Source organism: Lottia gigantea (genome assembly GCF_000327385.1).
Source record: "Lottia gigantea unplaced genomic scaffold LOTGIsca_8, whole genome shotgun sequence".
In the NCBI taxonomy this organism is placed as follows: Eukaryota; Metazoa; Mollusca; class Gastropoda; family Lottiidae; genus Lottia; species Lottia gigantea.
This window is the reverse complement of record NW_008710662.1, coordinates 3,211,397-3,236,144: the sequence shown is the minus strand read 5'-3', so window position 1 is coordinate 3,236,144 and position 24,748 is coordinate 3,211,397. Positions and strand designations below refer to the sequence as shown.

The following is a 24,748-nucleotide window of genomic DNA, read 5'->3' as shown; positions in this document are numbered from 1 at the left end:
GTTGACAAAACTTGAGAAAACAAAGGCAGTATCTTATATCCATAGATTCAAATTAGTTGTATTCTGTTCAGCTGTCTGGCATTTACATACACTGCAAATAACAAATTAGCTATTGTTGATTGGGCTCATATGGTAGAACTAATTGACAGAAGAAAATGGTCATTCAAGCAATTATTGAGCTTGTTGTGAAATATTTAATTGTTTACAAGTTAGCTACTTCAATTAATAAATTTGATACTCTGCTTTCTTTTCAAGAAGCGTTGAACATTTAGCTTTCATTATTAATAATGGTCTTTTTTGGTTTTGGATTAAATTTATAGCATACGCTTACAGAAAAAGCTTGGTCGAATGGAATTATGAGTGAAGATGACTTATTCAAGGTCATCCGACTTTTCACACGCCAAATCAAGATCAGAACCCACAGACGCCATTTGCTCGACGTAACCAAGCACATAGCGTCATGAAAGAACCAACGCTCTAGCCGACTGTGCAAAAGAACCTCGTATATGCAAAGCTACAAATGCAGCCGTTGTAAATGGATACGAATAATCTGGGAAAGACAAATGTAAAGAGGTTTGGCCAAAGACCAGCAGTTAGAAAGGGTCATTATCTGAAAACCTAAGTTGTTAGCCTATCCTTGTAAAATATACGCCTACTTGTTTCTTTCTTTCTTTTCTAAAAATTTTACAAGCATTTTTGGTAAATCACCTATTAAAGTGACATTTGCCCCCATTGTCTAGATAATTCTTAATACTTGGCATCAATGACAGCCGGTGGCAATACACAAAAAGTATGTATGATTGGCTTTGTTATGTTTTTTAATGTTGAAATTCATCCATGGTTTTATGGTGAAATGATAAATGTCAACAAAGGTCAATAACTAATTACATTACGACTTTATTTTATTACAGATATGATCTCTTATATCAGCTTTTTAACTTTTGCAAAATCCATTATTTTCTTTTCTATTTCATCATGTTTAATGGAACTGTAGTGTTTGTACTGTACTGGAAACAATGTAACATTATGATCAAGATAATTTAAAATTTGCCTCATTGCTAGTGTTCTCACTGTCGTACGATCCGTTTGAAACTCCATGATTGGTTCGGAGCTGATCGTAGAATTTCGATCAGGTCGTTCTTAAACGATTTTCTGTGCTCTTTTCAAGTTAGGTTAATTTCGCGTGTCATGATCGTTCTGTTCCTTATCTTTGATACACTCTCTAACGTTCATAAAGGAAAGTCCCTGATTGTGTCTCGAGCTGACACGAACCCCACGATACTCTCTAATGGGATAATCACGATTAAGGCCGAGGTTTCAAAGCGTGATATTGGGAACCTAGCATTACTTCTTGGTGTTTCCATAGACATACCAAATGCAGAAATGTAAGAAGTAAAACAGGCTTCCTTGTTTCTACTAATCCTTAGTACCTAGTCAAGTTCGGCTTTATTCACTTTGTCATTTGGCCCGATGAAACAAATTGCAGCTAGGAGCTTGTTCTGCCACAGTTATAGTGTCACTTTGACACAACAAATTTATTTCCAACATTGTGGCTAATCGAATTTGAATAGTGGCTTGAGGAATATATATTTTAACATTTATTCTGCCGATGGAAAAAGTATTGAAAATTCTTCCTTGAATATTATGGAAATGTATCAAGCAGTTTAATGAACCCATTGTTTCTTCCCTTTAGAACTTAATTGAATAGGTCGCTAATGGACCAAAAACGTATCCAGACGATCTCACACCAAGATAATATAGCTCAGACAAGAATTTTAAAATGTACGAGTTAAAAATGGTCTCTATGTAGTTAACGTATGAGAATGTCAATTTATATTGTATTCAGTGATTTATATCTAAAATTAAATTAACTTTAAAATTCTATAAAAAAAAAAAACTAATTGTAAATCTTAATAGCCAATATATTCTCATGTATCCGTTGGTTTGATGAAAAAACAACAACTTCTTCGTTATATACTGATCATTCACGACCAATTTGTTAAGAGGGCTCAGGTATCAATAATGGATACTTACATATATGAACGGTGACATTAAAGACATTCTTGTAGCCTGGATGAGTGACAACAAAACCAATGACTGGACAGTTGGCTTTAAGGTTACACAACAACAGAATAACTGTTCACACCGCATGTCTGTATAAACCTACACTCTGAAGATGATCTACTAGCTATCTGCCGCCAACAATCCCAGACTACAACACTCTCTGCTACCACGCATACCACTACTGAAGTGCCACTAACTACCATGCCTTCCACTATCGACGGTCCATTCGCCACCACGTCTACCTCAACCGACGGGCCACTAGCTACCATGTCTACCACAACCGACGGCCCACTACCTACTTCCACTACCAATAAGCCTACATGTACTTCCAAACTGGAACGGCAATAGACAATATTCGAGCAGAGAAAAGGGCCCGGGATTCTCAATTGGCACAAGCGGAAAGAATGGTCAGAAGATCACGCGTAGAACTAAAGAGTAGGCTTGCTATTCCTATACCTATGGTTGATAGGGGTAACCCAAGAAACGTCCGTGGTGTGATTCTTGATTGTGAGGAACAAAACATAGTCTCGAATAATTAGCTAAAAATATGCCAAAAATCAATTTAATGTATGTCCACAAAAGCTCCTGACTTATTGTGACGTTAATCAGCCATTTCATGAAAAGCCTGAAATATTTAGCTATTTCATGAAATGTGTGAGTGAATCAGTCATTTCATGAAAAAGCTAAAATTTAGAGTCATCACATCAAATGGCTGATTTCAAGGATTGACCGTAACATATATAGGTTATAGGGAAGAGATGAAAGAAAACATCATTAAAAAGCTGCTTTGCTCTGTATTCTTTATTTAGTATTGGCGCACTTTTCCAATGCCATGTATATAGGGCAAAGACACGAGCCTTTTGAATATCGTGTTGAAAGTCGTTAATGTGCAAACATTACATTTTAATTGTAATTTCACACTTTATTGTTCAGGGATGAATTGGCTTGTCTCATTTCGTCAAATACCAGTTATGACATTATTCCACATGCCGATAAATTCAATTTCTTTAACATTGGACTGCTACCTTATTGCTGCTCTTAAAATGTATCAACTTATATAAACATTTTAACACAGGTAGGTAAGGATGTTTCGTGGCATCAACTTCGATTATCTGCAAATCTGCGACCATATTTCTGGAAGTCACAAGAATATGACCTATATTAGAATGTAGATATTGTAGAATAAATTGATGGAACAGATTCAATAGAAGTGTTTTTCATTATCTATTGTATAGTCCTTGGTACGTGGTAATAAATCATTCACATCAGTAAATTAAATAGTGACACAAAACGCTGACAACATATTATTTTCTAAATAAGTCACAGTTTTTATTTGGCTTTTGTCAGAGTTAATACTCACATTAATTGATTAATATTAAGTCCGAAACACGAATATTTTCTAACTCAAAAACGTTGGTGACAAATTTATTAATTATCTTTGACGTGTGAAATTTGGTATATGACTTTATCAAGACTTATTCAAATAACAAAGTTAAAGGGCTCCAAACTACTCACTTCCATATTAAATATCTTGGCATTTACAAAATGAATATCAAGTTTTTTTACATGGAACAATAAGGATGTCCGGGAAATAACAGAATGATTTTCGGATTAATTGACAGCATAAAAGAGAATAATTTAAGCGTAGTATTATGGTGATTTCCAATGAGTATTTGACTGTTATAAATTGAAAAGTGTCTCTAAAAAGCTACTGTGTAATTATGCATATACATTTCAATCGATGTAGCTATTAGTTTTTTCTATCAATTCATTTAGTGTTTTGTTACAGCAAATTACATCATTAAAATACATAGACTGTTTCTAAAACATAATCAGAGACAAAGAGTTAATATTGATGAACGAATTCATGGGTAAATGATAAAGACTGGTGCGTAAAGAGCGAGAAATTATTGCTGAATTAATGTATTTTTTTACTTTTCACACCATAATAGTGTTTGTTCATTATTTTTCTATAAATATGTAAATTTTCATTTTACACAATAATAGTGTTTGCTCATTTTTTCTATAAATACTTAATTTTAGTCCAATATTTACGGTCTTTTGAAAAGTAGTGATTAATTACACAGATCGCTGTATAATACATGTGACTTACTTTCTTTGTGATATGGTTTCAATTTCTAGATGGTATTTTAATGTCTTCGTTAAGATTAATATAGATTTAGTGTCGTCCATTGAAATGGTGTCTGCTTTTCTGCTTCTGATTTGGTTAATGTAAGCAATGTCATGTAGTGTTCAATGAGGTGTAGCAGAATAAGCCTACTCAAAGTTCGTTAACGTAAAAAAGCCTTTAATCAGGAGGGCAACATACTAAAATGAACTCCGACCACCAACATCATTTGAGTTGCACCAACCTTTATAAGTGTACAGCGCCATACTATCTATTGAAGGAAGTGCTATCAATAGGTTTTGAGAAAATTTATATCTTAAAGCGAAAAACTTTAATTAGGAAAACAACATACTAAATGGGGCGTTTACGGCTCGGACAACCATTTTTGTGCACATCATCATCCTTTCCTATCCACCAACAGAAGTGATCTCAATGCGGACAATTTAGTTTAAAGTACAGTCATTTGGTTCTGCATTTACGTTATAAATGTCAGATGGTATTAACTTGCTTATATTCTAACAAGTTAAATCTCGTTCAGAGACATAATAAAATACATCCTGGTTGATAATACAGACTATAAACATTTTTAAATGTATTTAGATTGAATACAGGCAACGAGAATACAACAACAACTGTATCTTGATTATAACTCATTATGTTCTTCAATGACAATCCTTTTAATCGTTTAAGTTTACTTGTTTATATCAAAGGCTTTGTCAGGAGAGAGTGTTGTTATTATTCACCCATTTGAGAATCATAGATCGACCATGAATATAAAAAGTATTGGCCATGGTCCTAAAGAAGCCAATTTAATGATAACCAGTTTGTCAACTTTTGAAATGTGTGTGTAAAAATGGAGTTGCACGTTCCCCTTATAAATGTTCATAATCTGGCATTGCCATTTAGTCAAGTAGAGCGTATAAATATATATATATATACACATATATATACAAATTATACCTTTATTATAGTTGACGTGAAGATTGGATTCCCCAGGTCGTAACAGTTCACCTTATCCTTGCTTTAACCTCTCTCTTAAAATAATTATATACACATTTATTAAGTCTGTTAAACGATACGTTCGACGACCTTAACAAAATAATTTTATCCACCAGTTGGTCTCAAAACTATGATCCACTGCTACTGTCTTCAAAAATTCGTTGTTAAATCTAAATTTGTTGATTTTTTAAAGGTAAAGATGAATCTCGATTGGAAAACAGTTCTGTGTTGTAAGTGTACATAGGAAACATTTTGGCAGACAAATGTCCACTTTAAAAACAAATTTCAAGCATATCATTTATGCTCATTTTTATATAGTTTATTACCGCAAAGACATTCTAAGACTAAAAGTATTATTTAGAGACAGATATTTCAATCATTTACAAAATGAATGTTTCATGTGCGCAGCTGGTATGTGTGATTCAGGTAGACATGTACATAACTCATGTCGTATAGCTCAATTATCATCCTAACAGGAAAAATGTAGTTAAACTTTTAACACTTAATGTTCTTTATGTCTGGGTTTTGTGTTAATTTGTCAAAGAAAGGGATATGCAGCGTGAATTATTATTGACCAGCATATGACCTCAAATTATACTTTTTGTAAAGTAAGATCAGGTTAAGTAGGCTTCCTATCAACCTTCTAGAAAAATTTCTAGAAAATTATATTGATGGAAAACGAGATCAATCCTATTTAAACAATTCTGCCATTATTATGCTGTCTTGTATGACAATTATTGTCATAGGAATGGTTATAATAATACGATACGTCAAGCCATAAATAACCGCACGTATGTTTCTTCTGTGTTTCTGATGTCAACAAGCCAGAAGCAGTTTTCCTTATGTGGCGTTCGAACCTCTTAATTGTACTATATTAATGGCCACGACAATGTATAGATCTTGGTTACAGAAGTATTTAGCTAAAATCTACATAAGAAACAATTACACAGCACCACAAGAACTCTTGATTAGTCATTTCAGGACATTTTGTTCCTGAAAAATATGTTATTATCAAATAGAACAACAATCAAAACCAATATAGCTCAAATAGAATCATAAAATACCATATATACTTAGTCACTTTGTTATACCATTTGATGGGATATCAATGAGAATTACAAAAAACAAATCTGTGACCATATACTATGGAATTTGTTTTCTCATTTATTTCAATGAAAGTGCATGAAAGAAAGCAAGAACAATATGATATTCACTAGAAACTCATTTACGTCTGTGGTTGTCTCCGGGATATTGGATATACCATTTACAACAGACACCCTTAACTTGGTAAAAACTGTGACGAATACAAGCTGACAATATGTGAAAAGTGTGAAGAGACGATGTCATGTGAAAAACAAATAAAAGAAGAAAACATAGACGACATCAATGAATCCATTTTGCTGAAATACAAAGGTCAACAATTGTATTAGTCTAACACAATTTAGTGAAAGATAATCGTGAACAGTAGGCCTAAAATAGAGTGATGATTTTGTCTTATAACATATTCTGTAAAGGTTACTTATTTCCAAACTAAAAAGACTAATTTTAATCTAAGTTTAAGGGAACGTGCTGTAATATGCCAGCAGCATGTTAGTAATTAATTAGATGAAAAGCTCGAACGTCAGTAAACCGTTGTGTTGTGTTGATAGACTCGATGCCAAGAGCTGTTTTAGTCGTGATAATGATGAAGAAATAATTGGAAGAATAGCCTTAACTAGCGTCTCAATATATTTCTAACCTCTGACCTTCTTCCCAATTACAAGTATTGTAATACTTAAAACAAATTAAGTTTCTCCTACAGCAACCCATTTTTATTTCAAATTAGAAGATTAGATGAAATGGAATAGTTCTTCGACTGATATCATGAATAAGATGAACTATGTTCGATGGCTAGAAGACCTAAGATGATGATCAGTGAAAATTCTCTTCTGTAAATCAAAGAGAGCAAGGCGCACAGAAAGAACTCGAGGACCACTTCAGTATAACTTGATTCCTGAAATATATTTACATTTTGTCGCTTGAATTGCCAATATCCTATCTTATGGTCGGTTTTTGCAATAAACCATGGACCAAAATACCTATCTGAAAATAAATTAATATAGCAGACATATTTTTCATGTTTGATTTAGGAAATATATCAAAGTCAGCAATATGAAAGCTTATCTTGAGTGATATAGGTTACACTGTAATATGTGGTGCGTGAAGCGAAGGTAATGAGATAATTTAGGACGTCATTATTTCGCTTCGAGACAAGTTAATAAGATTTCCATTATGAATTCTAGTGGTTGCTTAGTTTACTAAATATATTTCTTGCCAGCCAACTTTTATGAAGGAATTTATTATACGACTGAAAGCAGCCATAAACATATAAATGAACTCGAAACATTTAGAAATCAAATTTCTATTGTTACCAATAGAAGAATTGAGCAATCATTGATCACCAAAGAGTGTCACTACCACCTGCGACCAATTACATTGACGGGAGAGTTGCTGAAGTATAGTCTGAAAAGTCCTTTGATGGTCATGTTTTGATCTAGGTCTGCCAGATGAGCATTTTGACCGAATTTCATGGAGATTCTCTATGCCTTGGCAATTTTCTACTAGATAATGTGTACATGTTTGGTGGGTTGGTAACACTAAAGGAGGGATACAATGGTCTGGCTTGTCATATGCGGTAAACAACAATTAATGATACACGCGCGCGCGAAGCGGACAATGCTTATGATACAGCTGATGGTGCTTCTCTTTGAAGGAGTTCACTACTATACAACTCTTAGTCCCAAGTTTGCCATTGTTTAGAAGAGATTTATGACTGACGGGATTGTCTTACTTCGGATTCTTTTTTACTCGCATTGTACATCATAGTGGTCAATCATAAAATATTAGTTGGATTTTGACTTGTTATTTTGTGTACATTTAAATTTAATGATAAACATTCTGGTTTGACGTCAAGAATGTTTTAACAATGATTCATTATCTTCTGATTAATGAGAACTGTTCTAATTTTTATTGTTGAAAATGTGACAATTTACGTGGAACAAAAATAGCACAATTGGCTCTACAAGTGTACACAGAGAAAATGAGATGGCTTAAACATCATCTGAAATCATTGTTCGCGGTATTTGGAACACATGACTTTAAGCTTGGCAAATATAACTCAATTTTAAAAAATGTTGCATAATACAGAAACATCACCTTGAAAGCAACGTAATAATATAGCTTGCCAGGCAAGATAACATACGCCCACAGATAGCTTTGATTGTAAGTATTATGAAATTCGATATATTTACCATCTTCATAATGACATTGACACACAAAAATCAAAAGAATCTAAGAATGTAAAGAATTGTACTTGTAGAGCACAAGTTGCACAATATAGCTAATAGAGTAAAATTTCAAGTCAGACAGGATATTTTGGTGAAAAATTATCCGTTCATCACAAAAATCGATAGGGATCATCTTCATAATGACATTGACACACAAAATCAAAATCAAAAGAATCTGTAAAAAGTGTAGCTTGTAGAGTGAGCACGAGTTGCACAATATAGCTAATAGAGTAAAACGTCAAGTCAGACAGGATATTTCCGTGAAAAATTATTCGATCATCACGAAAATCAATAGGGATCATCTTCATAATAACATTGGCACACAAAAAAAAAATCAAAAGAATCCGTAAAGAACTGTAGCCTGTAGAGTGAGCACGAGTTGCACAATATAGCTAATAGAGTAAACGTCAAGTCAGACAGGATATTTCCGTGAAAAATTATCCGATCATCACGAAAATCAATAGGGATCATCTTCATAATGACATTGACACACAAAAAAAAATCAAAAGAATCTGTAAAAAATTGTAGCCTGTAGAGTGAGCACGAGTGCACAATATAGCTAATAGAGAAAAACGTCAAGTCAGATACGATATTTCGGTGAAAAATTATCCGATCATCACGAAAATCAATAGGGATTATCTTCATAACAACATTGGCACACAAAATAAAAATCAAAAGAATCCATAAAGAACTGTAGCCTGTAGAGTGAGCACGAGCCAAATGTGAACGGACGGGCGTTGACACCGACGGACCGACGGACGGACCGACGGACCGATTACAATATACGCCCATCTTACGTGTGGACGTATAAAAATACCAGTAGCTTTTGCTCCATATAAAATTCAATGAAAAAATATATTTTGTGTTTCTCAATAATAAACAAGAAAAAGGCGGAAAGTAGGTTTTGTATTAAAAAATAAAGACATGAAAATATCATACAGTTAATTTTTTTTAATATCATTGAACATTAGAACAATTTCATTAAATTTTTTACCCATGAACTAAATTGAACATCTTTTTTCCCCATCTTTAATACACACAGCATGTATCACACGTGGCTTTGGTTAATTGTCACATCCGAACGACCAGACGCTTTTTTCGACTCAACTACATGCACTTAAGATTTAACACTGTAGCCTATTTTTTTATATGCACATTTAGCAATTGTCATGTTGAACCAGCGAAAATTGTCGTTGCAAGGTTTCGAGTCATAAAGAAACACTATATTTCTGCATCACAATTGTCAACATCTTTGCTTTACAAGGTCATAAAGCTAAGTTGGAGGCATTTGTGTTATATTTCAAATATGCAATTCGACGTCTCGTATCTTAATGGTTCGTGTTTACTGTTTGATATTAAGAAACACAACACGTAATCTCAATCTAATTTACTTTGTCAAATAGATTTAAATAGTTAGTCAAATCGATAATTCTCTGTTCTATTGAAATTTGAACATAGCGTATATACCTTTCAAAACGTCCTTCGAGTGTAATTTGAAACTTGTTTTCTGAGCATAATTACACTTTAATTTTAAAGATTAATTTTAAATTTTGCCCTCAATTATCGACAATTTAACAGTTGAAAATGTGTACCTAAGTGATACTGATTAACTCAAGTGACCTGAAGCCACACTTTTCACTTTTAAAATTCTTTCCTTTTGCAAATTATTTTCAAAATGAACATACGTATAAATGTTTTATTTTTTAAAACATGTCCCTTATGCCACTTTGAAAGAGAATGTAAGAATTAAAAGTGGAATTATTATCAGTTTATTACGTAGTGAAATTCTCAAAGGATATATGTTCAACAATTAATTTAATTAAAGTGAGTGATTTATTATTGTAGAAATAAATAATTTAAGACACTTAGTGTTTAGTTTTTAACGACAAAAAGCCTTTAAGTTAATGAATGTGAAATGGAATTGACAGAAAATATACCAGAAAATAGAAGCTGAGTTGCTATTAGAATAAAATAGGAAACGACACATCTTAATCTGTATCTTTATGACCGACCACACGAAGATTTATAATGGTGATTAAATTTTTGCGAGGTTCTAGGTTAGTGTCGAATCTACGGGTTTTATTTGTAATATCTGTCAACTGGGCGTATCCAGTGCTGAAATACGTAAATCAGTTTGGTTATTTCAGCTCATATATAAAGGATTTATTAGGTTGGCACAGGGTTCATGCACCCATCGAATTTTATAGGTTTATCATAGGTTTTATACATTATTGACGATATAGTACATGATGATGGAAACAAAGATAATAGTCTCAATTATGGTATTTTAGTGTCCTTACAGACAATAAATTCTAACAAATTATCCCGTTTATGGGTTCTCATCTTAGCTTATCTCGCAATTAAGAATTTTATTTGTAGACAGAAAATTATTGACTCTAAGCATTAAAAGTACTGAGAAAGTTTTGACTGTAAGAAGTTATTTTGTCCATATTAAGATTCATGTTCATGTGCAACTTTTAACAATAATATCGAAACATTTAAATGAGAAATAAGGCAGTAAATGGAAAATAACACTGTTGGTACACATGCTTATCTTATAAAAACTCACTTCCTATCTTTCGTCGGCCAGTAAGCGACACCAAATTCTCCATGCCCTAATCGAGTCTATAGCCTTGCAAAGTCACCTCTGTCAGAGAAATTCCAAAGCATTTTTTGGGGTATAAATTTGAGGCTCATGGTTGACTGGGAGAGAATATTGCACTTCAATTAATTTTCAAAAAGTCTCGGTTAGCAGTTCAATTATTCATGTTCGATTTACAAAGCTTCAGATCTCGGGGGTTTGACTTATGTCTACATATCAGAAAGACTAAATGCTTCTACCTCTCTGTGCAAAAGATCTAGATTAATCAATGATCAAATTAATTTAATTTGATTTAAAATGTTAAAAGTCATTTGTCAGACTGAAACAAATGGATTTTCTTCCAATGGGATCAACAGCTTGTTGTATGGCAAAACGAGTGGCAATCATATTTAGATATCAATTACCACATGTCAATGTAACATATTAACTTATCGGTACTACTTTGAAGAAATAAGCCATCTAGATGTCATTGGGTTGTCATTCTATCATGTCATCAGTAGCTCATGGGAAATCCGAACAAGTGATTTCAATTTACTACTATGGAATCATGTACAAGCTGTGCTTGATAAAACAATAGACCTATTGGCACAGGAAATCTTTGATCGTGTTATACAATGAATTGAATTGTTAAATAGTATAGTCAACATGTAGGAAACCAGTAACAATCATATACTGGATGACAGTGTTAAAAGGACAGATTCGGGTCATGAATATATTATGTAAATAGCTTTTAGAAGTAGGCCTACTAGTAATGTACGAAAATTGCATACTTCCTTAAAACAACCTAAACGAGGAATTTCTATTTCTATATATGTCTTCTCTGTTGGCAGAGTTCAAACGTGGATAATTCTGGACACACATAGATTTCAATACGGTGAACACTATTACTGATAAACTAAGTTATATACTTCTAGTCTACAGGATTTTGTACCTGTCTCCTTAATGATCTTCCAATCATAGAACGAATGGTTATGGAACTCTCAGAAGTTTCTTTTTTCAGTCGAAAGACTGTTCAGAATAATGGTCCCTGGTCTTAAAAAGCTAAAGCTAAAAATGTATCAAGTATGAAATGCGAAATGGTTCATGAGGCGATTTTTATACGCCCACATGAAATGGGGAGCGTATATTGCCGTCACCCATCCGTCCGTCGGTCGACAATTGCTCGTAAACACTCTTGAAAGCACAATTCTTGAAGGATTTTGTCAAAACTTTGTGTGTGTTCGTAATAACCCAAGGATGAACCCTATTGAAAATCAGTAGAATCGAAAAATATTAAGTATGCATTATTGCCCTTGTTCTTCAAAACACGTTAGAAGGCACAATTCTTGACGGATTTAGACGAAACTTGGCATGAGTGTTTGTTATCACCTAAGGAAAACCCCTATTGAAAAATCGAAAAATATTTAGTATGAGTTATTGCCCTTGTTCTTGAAAACGCGTTCAATTTTTAGTACGTAAACACTCCAGAAGAGACAATTCTAGATGGATTTTGACAAATCTTGGTGTGAGTATTAGTAATCACCCAAGGATAACCCTATTGAAAATTAGACAAATCGAAAAATATTTAGTATGAGTTATTGGCCTTGTTCTTGAAAACGCGTCCATTTTTTAAAACGTAAACACTCTAGAAGACACAATTCTTGACAGATTTTGACGAAACTTGGTATGAGTGTATGTAATCACCCAAGGATAAACCCTATCAAAAATTAGAAAAATGGAAAAATATTTAGTTTGAATTATTGCCCTTGTTCTTATAAACAAGTTCAAGTTTAGGTCTGTAAACGCTCTAGAAGGCTTGACAGATTTTGATGAAACTTGCTAATATTATTTCGTACCGCCTCAAATAGTTCAAAAGAAGTGTATGACTGAAGGTTGAATATTTCATATACTGGTGATTGATATTGTACTGGCAAATATTTTTCTTTAAAATCAAAGCTGCCAGTGGGCGTATATTACCTTGCCTGACAAGCTATCTTTGTTTTTATTGTCGCTGTAGTGTTACATAACAAGGTCATTTGGACCCAGCAATCCAGTCTGTTATTTTAATATGAAGAAGCGAAGAACCTATCGTTCGTCTTCAAGGACTCAAGCAAATTTCATTTAAGATTAATGTTACAATTCAGGAAGTGTATGTCATGTCTAAAATTATCCCTTGTATTTTGTTTCCTACTTCATGACCTAGGCCAGTGTTTTTTGGAGAATACTATACATGTATCTCACTCTAACAATATCCTGTGCTTTCGTAATATGAAATACACACAGCTTTCACAACCTCCAGGCCCTAAAACAACAGATGTAATTTTTGTAGTACACAATTTCACGTAGACCACACAACACTGTTCTAATTCTTCCGAAAATTTTTTGTTAATGCTGACGGTCGTGTGATTATTTTTTATTTCAATTTATAGCTTGGTATTTTGTTTCTGTAAGACAGGATAGTATTAATAGTCTAGTAGCGATTCTATGACAGAATCCCTAGACACAATTCTAAAATTGTTAAAAGATTGTTCTTCACAATGAATCTTGTTTTAACCTAAAGAAAGGTCGTCTGTTTTTAAAGACTTTCACCAATTAGTTTCTATTTGCCAAAGGGACAAATGATTTTAGAACAAAAAAAAAAAGTAGGATACACGACGTGCGTCTGTTCTTGTTGAATTTATTTGATGAGCTTTTTCTGTTCAACTTAAATTTATGTGTCTGTAGATTTTTTGTTTACCAAGAGGTTAGATTAAGAAATATTAATCTTTTTTTTTTAGTATTTGTATTAATTTTGTTCTTCTTCTCAGCATATGTCAATATCTTCAGAAATCATTTTACATAACTCCATCTAAGTCCATTATGAAACGGTCGTGGCATAGGGGCTTCGCGATACTAATGGAAGAAGCTCTAGCTGTAATAGCAGACGGTGTGTGACACGGTTGTTGTTGAGAGAAGATGACAGTACTGGTCAGCTGGCAATGTGACAATACAATACTTACTTCACTTTATTCAATTTCTGCTACAATTACGAGTCTTTCACAGAGTGTCTCAGGCGAGTAAATTAAATCACCTGCATCCGGAAACTTGGATTCATTCGGTCAATTTGCACATAACAGCTCTCTTTGTTGTCTAATAGCGGGTTTGATGTGATATTGTACTAAAGTAGATATTCGAATATCAATCTGTCTTGTGTGTCTTAACCCAGATCTGTCAAACAATTACAATATTATAAAGAGACAAGATATTTGAACTGAAATCCCAATATTTTGCGGCAGAGACAGGCAAGTTTTCCGCTTAACTGAAGTCTGTCGCAGACCACAGAAATTACCTGAGCTGTCTGATTCGGAGCTATTATTCACTATTTCTCTCACCGCAGACGAGAGCTACCGCCTGAGCTATTTGTCTTCCTAGGACATCTACCGTCAATTCCGTAAACAACCGAAGGGCAGTTTGTTTCAGGTTTGCAGCAATTTGATTTTAAATCTCAAATGCTGGCTATGTTGACTCTTGATAAGGGTCGCTAAGTTCAGTTGACAAACCTTGTGTGTGGCACAAAGGGTGCCGAATGAATTACTATTCATCTATATAGCAGTCGGTAATAACTTTGATAAATCTTGGATAGACTAAACTGCATTTCACTCATATCATTTGAAAAAAAACATACCTTCATCACACAATGATCTTAAAGCTCGTCCATTAAGTTTCCCGAGCACTTAGTGAAGTAATTAGTACCATAATTTGTAAACCGTAGATTTGATTGGAATGTTCAATTTTTATTACATTACTACAATTCCTCTTGCTTAACCTATTTTCATCACTTGAATAGTGTGGTTCCTGTAATTTTTTATAGTCTTAACTATGATCATCCAAAACGTGTTCAGCTTTTCTTTTCAGTAACTCTTCAAATTCGAACTAAAACGTCATAGAATATCTATTCAATATTTTCATTTAGAATTGCATTTCAAGATGATAGCATTTCTAAAACTTTCTGAAATGTAATGCTTCAAAACATCTTCATTTTTTATACTTAAGTAAAACTTATACAATCTTTAACATCACCTCCGAAAGCACCAATGAGAAGCCATTCATGTTATATTTAATGAGGAAAAAACGTTCATTTGACACAAAGAAGAAAATCATAAGGACACATATAGAGTTGTTATCGATTTCTTCATTAAAGCGTATTAAGGTTCACTTACTAGGACATTCCAATTCAGAGAACGTTCTTCTTTTAAAATGAAAAATTAAATGTCATAAAAATTTAGTATACCACCATCTAAGATCGTTTACTCTAAGGAAAATATTCATAGCTCTTGAAAATCGTTTCTTTTAACATTGAGATATTTCATGCGGATGTTACGATTTCTTTAAGAGTCCAATAAAGCAATTATTGACTAAGGTTTCTCATCACACAAATGTAGGAGTTGTGATTGTCACTCAAGAAGACATTTAACGTCCTTTCTGAGTACTCTACCTGAATACCATCTAACTATTGCCAATTACCAGAGATCAACTCGTACACTGCAAACTCTTCTTCATTTTGTCGAGGAGGTAGAAAATCGGTAAACAATTTTATCTTCTGCTGACATTTCACGGCAGAAGAAAAGATCAATGTATTTCAGAAGCTTTACAGGTCCATCAGTTTTATTATAAAACATTTTTACCATTTTGTGCCTTCATGGACAATATGCCTTAATAATGAGGCATCTTATGGAGAAGGAGTTATGCTATCATAGTTTGTGGTTGATGTTGGTTACGTCATTGAATAACACCTAGCTACTTTCTAGCTAAATTTTAAATATTTGTGCCCTTACACATAAGAAGCAGTACGCATTACTTTTTTTCGATTTTCGAACCAAACAAAAATGAATGTCTTCTAGCGAGATGGTCTCTATACTTTCATCATGCCTAATTAACCAAACAAACGAATGATTACTAAGGATTTCCCATAGTTTCATTCAATTGAACCATGCTTGTAACTGAGATCGAGTGCAGATTGTATTGAAGATGTTTTTTTGCAAAATGTGATTGAAATTGCTTGCGGTATAGTTGATGTGTCAGTATCGATCACTCACATTGTTGACTGAGCAATGACATTAACTTCTATTAAAACTTACTTTCAGCCCATTACATTAACATGCATAAAACATCTTGTAACCCATGTTAGTAGGAGATGAGAACGATTCAATGAACTTTGAATTTGACACTTATTTGAATTAATGCTTCTGCCTGCAGGGATATTTATATAATGCATCGTGTTAGTGTATCTATAACATATGGCTGCGTCGAAATGGGAAATTGAATTAAAAGGTTCAATTCGCCATTTAGCTTGCAACACTATTTTTTTTTATCAGCTATATGCATGTACCGTATTTACCGAATTGAATGTGAACCATGAAATCTATTTTCAGAACTGCCAAAGATTATTGCCATATGTTCACAAATTTATGGTTACAGTTCATAAATAACCTCGACGATTTTTTTAATTGTCTACGAGGTGACCAAACTGGGCGACATTATAAACGCAATATCTCATAGAAATAGAAATATAAAGATTCAGGTGAAGTACTCTCGAGAACGATTTGCCCACTTTAGGTTCAAATTCAACTAATTAAGAATCATATCGTAGCATTTAAGTATTGAATTGACAACTCATCTCACAAAAACAGGTTTTCTTATCTGATCAGGCGAAGGTAAAAAAAAATTCATTGAACTTTTCTCATAGATGTTGGTATCTATACAAAGCTGAACCATTAATGAGTCCATCAAGACGTTACTTGATATTCTGGTGTCCTTTTGCCCCACGTGTAATTTATAGAGCTTTTTCCTACATCACAAGAAATAAAAAATGTATTCTGAAGAAAAAATTATATAACTAATCAATGATATTGATATATAACATTAATTAATTGACCCTTGACCTAGACACATCTATATTATTAGTATTTGTTAACCCATGGTAGAACATTTGTTTCTTTCTTAATTAATCAAATATACTAATCAAAATGTCACATCTTTTAATTAGCGTTTAATAATTTATTATATCAGTTTTTTTTACATTTGATAATCATTATTTTAGGCTGGATTTGAGTAAATGGTAAATTAATATTTGAATCCTTGAGATAATCAAATTAAAAACAGTCTTCTTTTTTTCTAGGACTATGACCTTTCCGCACATCTTATCTTGAACAAGATTTTATCAAACGAAATTGATTCTGATAAGTGCATTCTGAAAAGAATTTCGATAGAAATAGATTTGAAATTGTTTATAAGATTAGAAAATGTTTGTTTCGTTAAAGTGACGTGTGGTGTAAGATTTAACTACATAATACATGTATATCTATATACATACAATTAGAAGAATATTGATTCTTCCTGACTTCTTGAACCTATTAGTCCTTAATTTAGATACATTTTAATTCTTGACAATGAATATTCCATATATTACCAATAAAAGGAGTCTTTTGATTAATAATTAAAGTTTGTATTTATTTGAATGATACAAGTTGTTTTACTTCTTATTTCAATTGGAAATTTGTACCATATTCCAGATGGTTGACATCATTCAAGGTCGGCTTACAGAACAGTTTACCGGGTTTTGCCTTCGACGTCGACATGACTACACATTAAACATTGTCTTTCATCTAGTTTCAGAATCGCATTACGCTCAACCCACAACGAAAGGTTACCTCATTTCTTACTTGCGGTCACGTGTCAATATCTTCACGGGATTCTGGTTTAAATTATAATGTCGTGGCGTTGATAGATCACAGCACAGTTTGCTTTTTTTACAAAATACATAGGTCACATATGTTTTAATTGCAGATTTAACTTCTAAGTGCTAGTTCAGATTTTGTATGTCATTAAGTCCTATGATCAAACACCTTTCTGAAATGCACGAAGATCGAGAACGTTGTTTGTTTGATTAGAATATGTTGATGTTTAACGGCGAACACTTAATCCTGACACGTCCTATTTCGTTGGATGCCGCCAAAAATAGTTCTGTTTGCCCACACACGATAAGCTTATTCCATGGTAGTAGATGACAATATGATTATTTGTCTTTAAGTATAGGTGATATGATTGACCTTCGCCACAAAGACGGAAAAATTTCATCCTGAAGGCATGTTTTGAGTAATATATGAAGAACTATTTTCATATTTGGTTATCTGAGAACCTCATAAGGAAGTATATTTTTAACCCTACAGGCCTTTCCACTTTTGGCACAGGATAAAGCAGCGTTAGTTATGTTGGGAATGTAAATAGTTACATGTATGTACGTCAGTGTACCTATTTATTACTATTAGGGGTGACATCTGGTGATTCAGTTGAAGTAATTGCTCATCATTGTGTCAAGTGGGCTCAGGTCGAGTTGCGATTTAAAGCGTCTCATCGTGTCCTTAACTAGACCACTAGGTCCTCGACAAGATCAATTTTTGAGTACTTTTCAGTCTGCGGAGCGATAAGGTCGTCCTTATCCAGCGTGTGATCAGATTCTAGCAAATAGCAGTTGTTACCAGTTGTTGATAATCTATTTGCCGTTAGCAAATTTCAAACGCTGGAAAAGATAATATTTTTGTCTTTATTCCTATAATCTTAGAACTGGTTCTCGAAATGATTTTTACATGTTGTCAATAGTGCTTTGACAAATCGTTTAAGATAAATGCGTGCTTCTCTGATACAAATGTACACTCTGATCTGTGTCGACATGATTTGCTTAAATAAAAACGTCTCTAGTATAGTGTTCAGTAATAAAAACAATTCAATTGATGTTTATTAAGAAAATTTCTAATGTAATTGTTTAGAATCAAGAAAAGATATATGTCACCAATCGATCCGAGAGAATCAGACAAATTAGTGTATTGAAATATTAATAAAGAAACCGAGTTACAACACTGACATATGTTGTGAGAACATTAATACGTGATTAACATGTACTTTATAGCCTAAGACAGTCAGATATTATCAGACTTCAATCCTACTCTGAACGTGTCAATGAGTATATTGTTAGTCGATATTAATATTCCACTTTCGGACTGTTTTCGTGTTCTATCGCTAATAATTCATAATTCTTATAAATATGTGGAAATCGTATACTTGGTGCTATAGAACTATTTCCAGATGAGAAAGATTGTTTTATGATTACTTGAAACACGACATCAAGGTCTGATTTCTATGATAGATTTTGTAATTTAAAGTTAAAAAAAAAGAAAATATTTTCTTGAATCCTTAGAAATCTATTGTTCAACATTAAACATAATACTTACATTATAAGAAGAGGACTGCTTACAATTAAATGATTTTATTTTAATTTATTTGCATTGGTTTTTTTACCATTTGGCAGGAGTCAAAAAATAGTTTAATTTTCTTCCAACACATTGAAATACACATCGGTCATAAATGATTTTAAAATGTCCCTTTAACTATTGACAGTTAATCCATCCGTGCTAAGTTTCAGCTATTCGAGGCATTGTCTTTTATTGCTATGGTTTAAACTATTAGTTTAAGCTGCTCTAATTCTGGTATGCTTAAAAAAATAAAGTACACATCAATAATGCAAAACCTTTCATGAAAAGGATTTAACGAAATTTGTCACGTGATTGCATGCAGTTCTATTTTTGAGTGATGATTAAAATTTAACGGTTGTGATATTCGGATTTTCTAAACTTTCTATGTGTTACGAGGATAATGATAACATCGATTCGAGCCGCCTCTATTGTTCAGTAAGACGTTTGTGGGTCTTACAATGCCACATAACTACGCGTTTTATGGCATAGCTTCTGCAATAGTGACGTCATATACGGTACAGCAGTTCCATATTAACAGAAATATTTAGGGAAATTAAAAGCCATAAATGGACCCGATATATTTTGAAAAGCTAGAAAAAAGCTTTACTAATCTTTAAGTTAGTTGTCATGACATTGGCATACGCATAAGTTGATAATCAAATCGTAATACTGAGTATCTTAAATATACAGTCGAGTAACCTAATTTCGTGGAAACCTATTATTCGTGGATTTCCGGAATGGATTAATAATTTACATGAGCGACCTTGCGCGACCTCCGCATTAGTTTGTTTTAATAAACATGGGTTTTGCTGTACAATATCAGCTAGTAGAATGAATTCAGTAGTTTCAAGCAAGGTAAAATGTATTAATGTATACTTTGACAAATACAAAATGGCGGATTTCACTTATTACCAAACGTCACCATTTTTTATTGGCCAAATTTCCTTGTAATCCCTAGCCGTAATCGGAATTCCGAGTGTCGTCTGCTAGAATGTAGTCCAACGAATTAAGTCACGTGATCAACTAGCGGATTCCGTGTCAGCAGAAAATTTCTATGGAACACAAAGTGGACCATATTCTTATGTTTTTTCAGTGACTTTTAGCAATGAATTACGCTACGTATCTTATTTTGTCAGTCACTATTTTTTTTTAAATCGTGGTTCTTTGAAGGAATTGTCACTAGGTATAATGAATTGATATTGAAGATAAATACTAAGAGAATTTAATCATACCACCCGGTATCCATACAACGTGTTTTTCTAGACTTATTTATAGTTCAAACATTGTACACGAAAATAGGTGACGCATTCTGCCGCCGTTGCCGAGTTGGTTGCTCATGAAATATGGGTCAAAATGAAGGATTCATAAAGAAAATCGAAATAAACCAATTTTAATTATTTTGTAGAATATCTGAGGAAACATCTAAGACATAAAAAAAAAAATGTTTTTTTAACTTTGACAAAATTCGGTGTTGAATCCTTATATCCACGAAAATAGGTTACACCACTGTAGAACTTCTACTTCATCTTTTATTATTTAAAAGAATCAATGGCCAAGGTATCACAAACTCCGTCCAAGTTCGTAGGCCTTATACCTTGACCATTGTGAAATAAGTGGATCGTGCTCCTCCGGTATACCCTTATATTTATATTCTGCAAACTAATGGAAATAGTTAGTGGAGTAGTACTTAGTGTTGACGCTTGATCGTCAGATGATATAATCATGTGGTACATGTAATGTTTTTCCTGCATGTTATAAACATGAAGAATGGATGAATTTTCTACAATTGATTACAGCATGCCACGAGAGCAATGAGTTATTTTCTATGGCCCGGCAACTTAATACTTGTGTATTAAAAAGCACATATCTTTGTTCTCAGAATATACGGCCATGTTATACAGCTCTTTAACCGTAATTATATCCTGAATAATAGCCCAGCTTTCTTTTAGAGAAAAAAAAAACAATTTAACAAGAACAAGTATCTATTATTCACAACATAAATAATGTTTTACAAAAATAAACAGTTTCCATTTAACGATAAAGAAGTTATGTAAGGATTTTGTTCACAAAAAGCTATCTTTGTAGTGGCTAGATTTACGTTTCGGAAATGAATCTGGAAAGTCCAAAACTATGTTAATCTCACATTGAAATTTCACGCAACTAGCTAGTTTTTGTTCATGGTATAGTTGAACGGTAAATTAAATGAAAGTACTCTTTACTTTACAAAGATAGCTTTAAGCGAACCAGCGTCTTGATATAAACACACAATGTCACCATATTTTTAAGTATTAAATTTGCAAAATAATCAAGGACGAAGGGGGATAGAAAACCTACTTCACATATCCTATTATTACATTACGGTATAATACAACATGTGTGAACACTATCAGTGCAACTGAATGCGGTAGACATAAATGTCATTTTAATAATCACATTTATAGTTTAAATCTCTTAGGGGAAGCCTTCTCCATAAATAATTTGTCAAAATAACATCCTCATCCGTTTGACATAAAAGAACTTCAGTTTCAAAGCGCCTTAAGCGTAAAGCATCTAATTCCAACAAAACCAATTTATAGTATCTTTTGTATGTGTTAAGTAAGTACATAATCCTTTCTAATTTCATCATATTTATATGTTTCCACGAGTATGAGGAATATACTTAAAGTTCCTTCCATTAACATATTCCATCTTGTCATATAATGAGTCACCGAAACATTCATCTAAACAGTATGACGTAACCGGTTGCAACCCATGTTGTATCTGGAAAGCAATACTCATCCATCCGCAAACTCGGTTGAAGCGTGAGATAATTCCATTAGTGCATGCGGTATCAATGCATGCAGTTATAACTACAGAGCCACCGGTTTCAATAAACATTGTTCATCCGGTAATGTTGTCGTAGTTAAGTGGTTTTCCTTAGGAAGCATTGGTGTCGCATCAATGTTATTTTGGCCTGGTTCGAATGTTGACATTTCCAGTCGATCCTCTATCGTTGTCACGACAGATCGTCCAAAATTCTGATTATTTTTTGGAAACATACTGTTTTCATGACATAGAGATTTGTTGGCGTCAGTTGGTGAAACACATTTGAAGGCTTTCATGAAACTTTTCCTAAAATTCTCACTTAAAAATGCATAGAGAAAGGGGTTTAACATGCTATTTGTATAGGTTAGTACTGTAAAGGAGTTAAATAGTATAACCTTCCATGGAACTAGCACTGGTGGCTCCCTTACAATAATATATACTTGAAATAACCAATATGGTAGCCAGCATACTACATAGGCAGAAATGACGGAAAGTACCATCCTTGTTACACGTCTGTGTGATTTCTTTTTCTCTTTAGATTTTTTGACGGGGCCAACGGTTTTTAGACGCAAAACTACAAGAAAGTAGAAAACCGACGTTAAAGACACGGGAATAGCAAAACCAAGTAAAAATGTATACCAAATAAACGCCTGGCCTGCCGGTATTAGCTGACCATTAGGCCATTTAATGGTACAGGTATGTTTATCTGGGTAGAGACGATGTGGAACAGTTGTTGAATAAAGTATAATAGGAAGCATCACTAAAAATGATATAGTCCAGATACACAGGCACACAAATAGAGCAATACGGGGGGTTCGATATTTTACCGATCTAACCGGATGGCAAACAGCAAGATATCTGTCAGCACTCATCACAGTTAATGTAAACACACTAGTAAATACATTGATTGAGTACAGAACAAAATAGATTTTACACATTACGAAATCAAATACCCAGTATCCTAACAGGGTCGTAGTTGTTAAAAATGGTAAACTGAAAATAAACATCACATCAGACACGGCTAGATTTAGAACATACATATTAGTCACAGTTTTCATTTTACTGAACCTAGCAACTACATATATCACCAAGCCATTCCCAATCCATCCAACGAACAGAACGATCACATAACATAGTACCAAAACTATAGGTATGATCTTTAGTATGTCTGATATTTGGTCATCACTTCCGGTAATATTTGAAGCTGTGGTACTATTACAAAAATCACAATCTAAATCAGTTACATTTTCGATCATCGAATAATTCCCATACTGAACGTCAAACGACATTTTGTATTTTAGAGTGATGGCCTCGTGTATCACGAAAACATTAAAAAATGACGATGTAAATTTAGGCTTTGATTCCCTGATGTCGTAAGCGTTATATTATCTTCTCATTCTCAATAGTCTATATTCAGACACGAGAATTTCATCTGATTTCAATCAGAATTTTAACATCTTTTTTCAAAATATAACCATTTTTTATTGATTCAATTTGCCGATTACTTCTCCTCAGACAATTTCCGAATATCTCGTTTAACTCTCCTTCTGGAATTCCAGTTTAATCTTCAATCCAAAGATCAAGCAGACATGATATAATCCAGTTCAAAGTTTAACTTTATCAAATATCCTCTCAATGCTTTCAATCTGAAATTAAAAAATAGGATTGTTAAAAATAACTTTATGTGGGTTGGATATGCCTTTGAAAGAGGATATGAAATTGACGCTTGAATATAAATACCCTTGTGGTACTTCAGAAGACCTGTCCAGACGAACACAGAATTATGGAAACATAAAACCTTCCAAACTGTATAGCTCCAGGACAATATAGAGAGTAAAACTACAAAAAATGCTTGATTTTGGGGCAAACAATTTAGTGGGGAAACATTAAGTTTATACAGAGAGGCTTCCTTGTCAGTGATGCAGGTCGGATGAGCCGACATGGAAAAAGCGTCTAGATATTCAGATAGGACAATAATCAAAGGACCCTCGTCAGTTGAAAATACCTATTGACATACTTAATGTTTTTGAAGGAGCAGAAAGCTCCCTTTTCATAACGATTTTACATTTTAAAAGACATTTGTGTACTGATTTTGTATTCTGAAGTTTATTTTTCCTTTGTTTCTTGGATTTACTGGAGTATGTACAATTTAATTTGTTGAGGAAAATATTTTTTATATATAAAAGGTTTTATATTTTGGTATTTTCTCAAGCCTTTGTTTACATAATTGTGCATTCATCTGGTTGTTTTTCATGCAAATTAAGAACAGTAGTCAGAATTTTTACAAAATTCGGAAGCATTATGAACGACCTATTTTTTCGAGCACATCAATTAATTGGGTAATTTGGGAAAATCAATTCATTTTTCTGGTAGGAAATCAAAAAGACATTCCTCTTCTTGAAGAAATAATAATTACTTTTCTCCCGTTCTTATCAATCACAAGTTTCAAACTAATGTAACAAAATGACAATTTGATGAATGAAACATTAAAGACAGAGCTAAATAGAGCTCTAGATAATTACATGACAATATCAGTGAAAATGAATAATTGTATTTT

General features: G+C 33.2%; 1 protein-coding gene across 1 annotated transcript; it reads right to left on the bottom strand.

Moving 5' to 3' along the window:
• Window positions 1–22,235: 22,235 nt before the first annotated feature.
• Window positions 22,236–23,447, bottom strand: LOTGIDRAFT_108441 (hypothetical protein; the record flags this gene model as incomplete). The annotated part of the gene is made up of 1 exon (XM_009067022.1): window positions 22,236–23,447. The coding sequence occupies one exon, from the start codon at window positions 23,445–23,447 to the stop codon at window positions 22,236–22,238; it is 1,212 nt and encodes a 403-aa protein (XP_009065270.1).
• Between the last annotated feature and the right edge of the window lie 1,301 nt (window positions 23,448–24,748).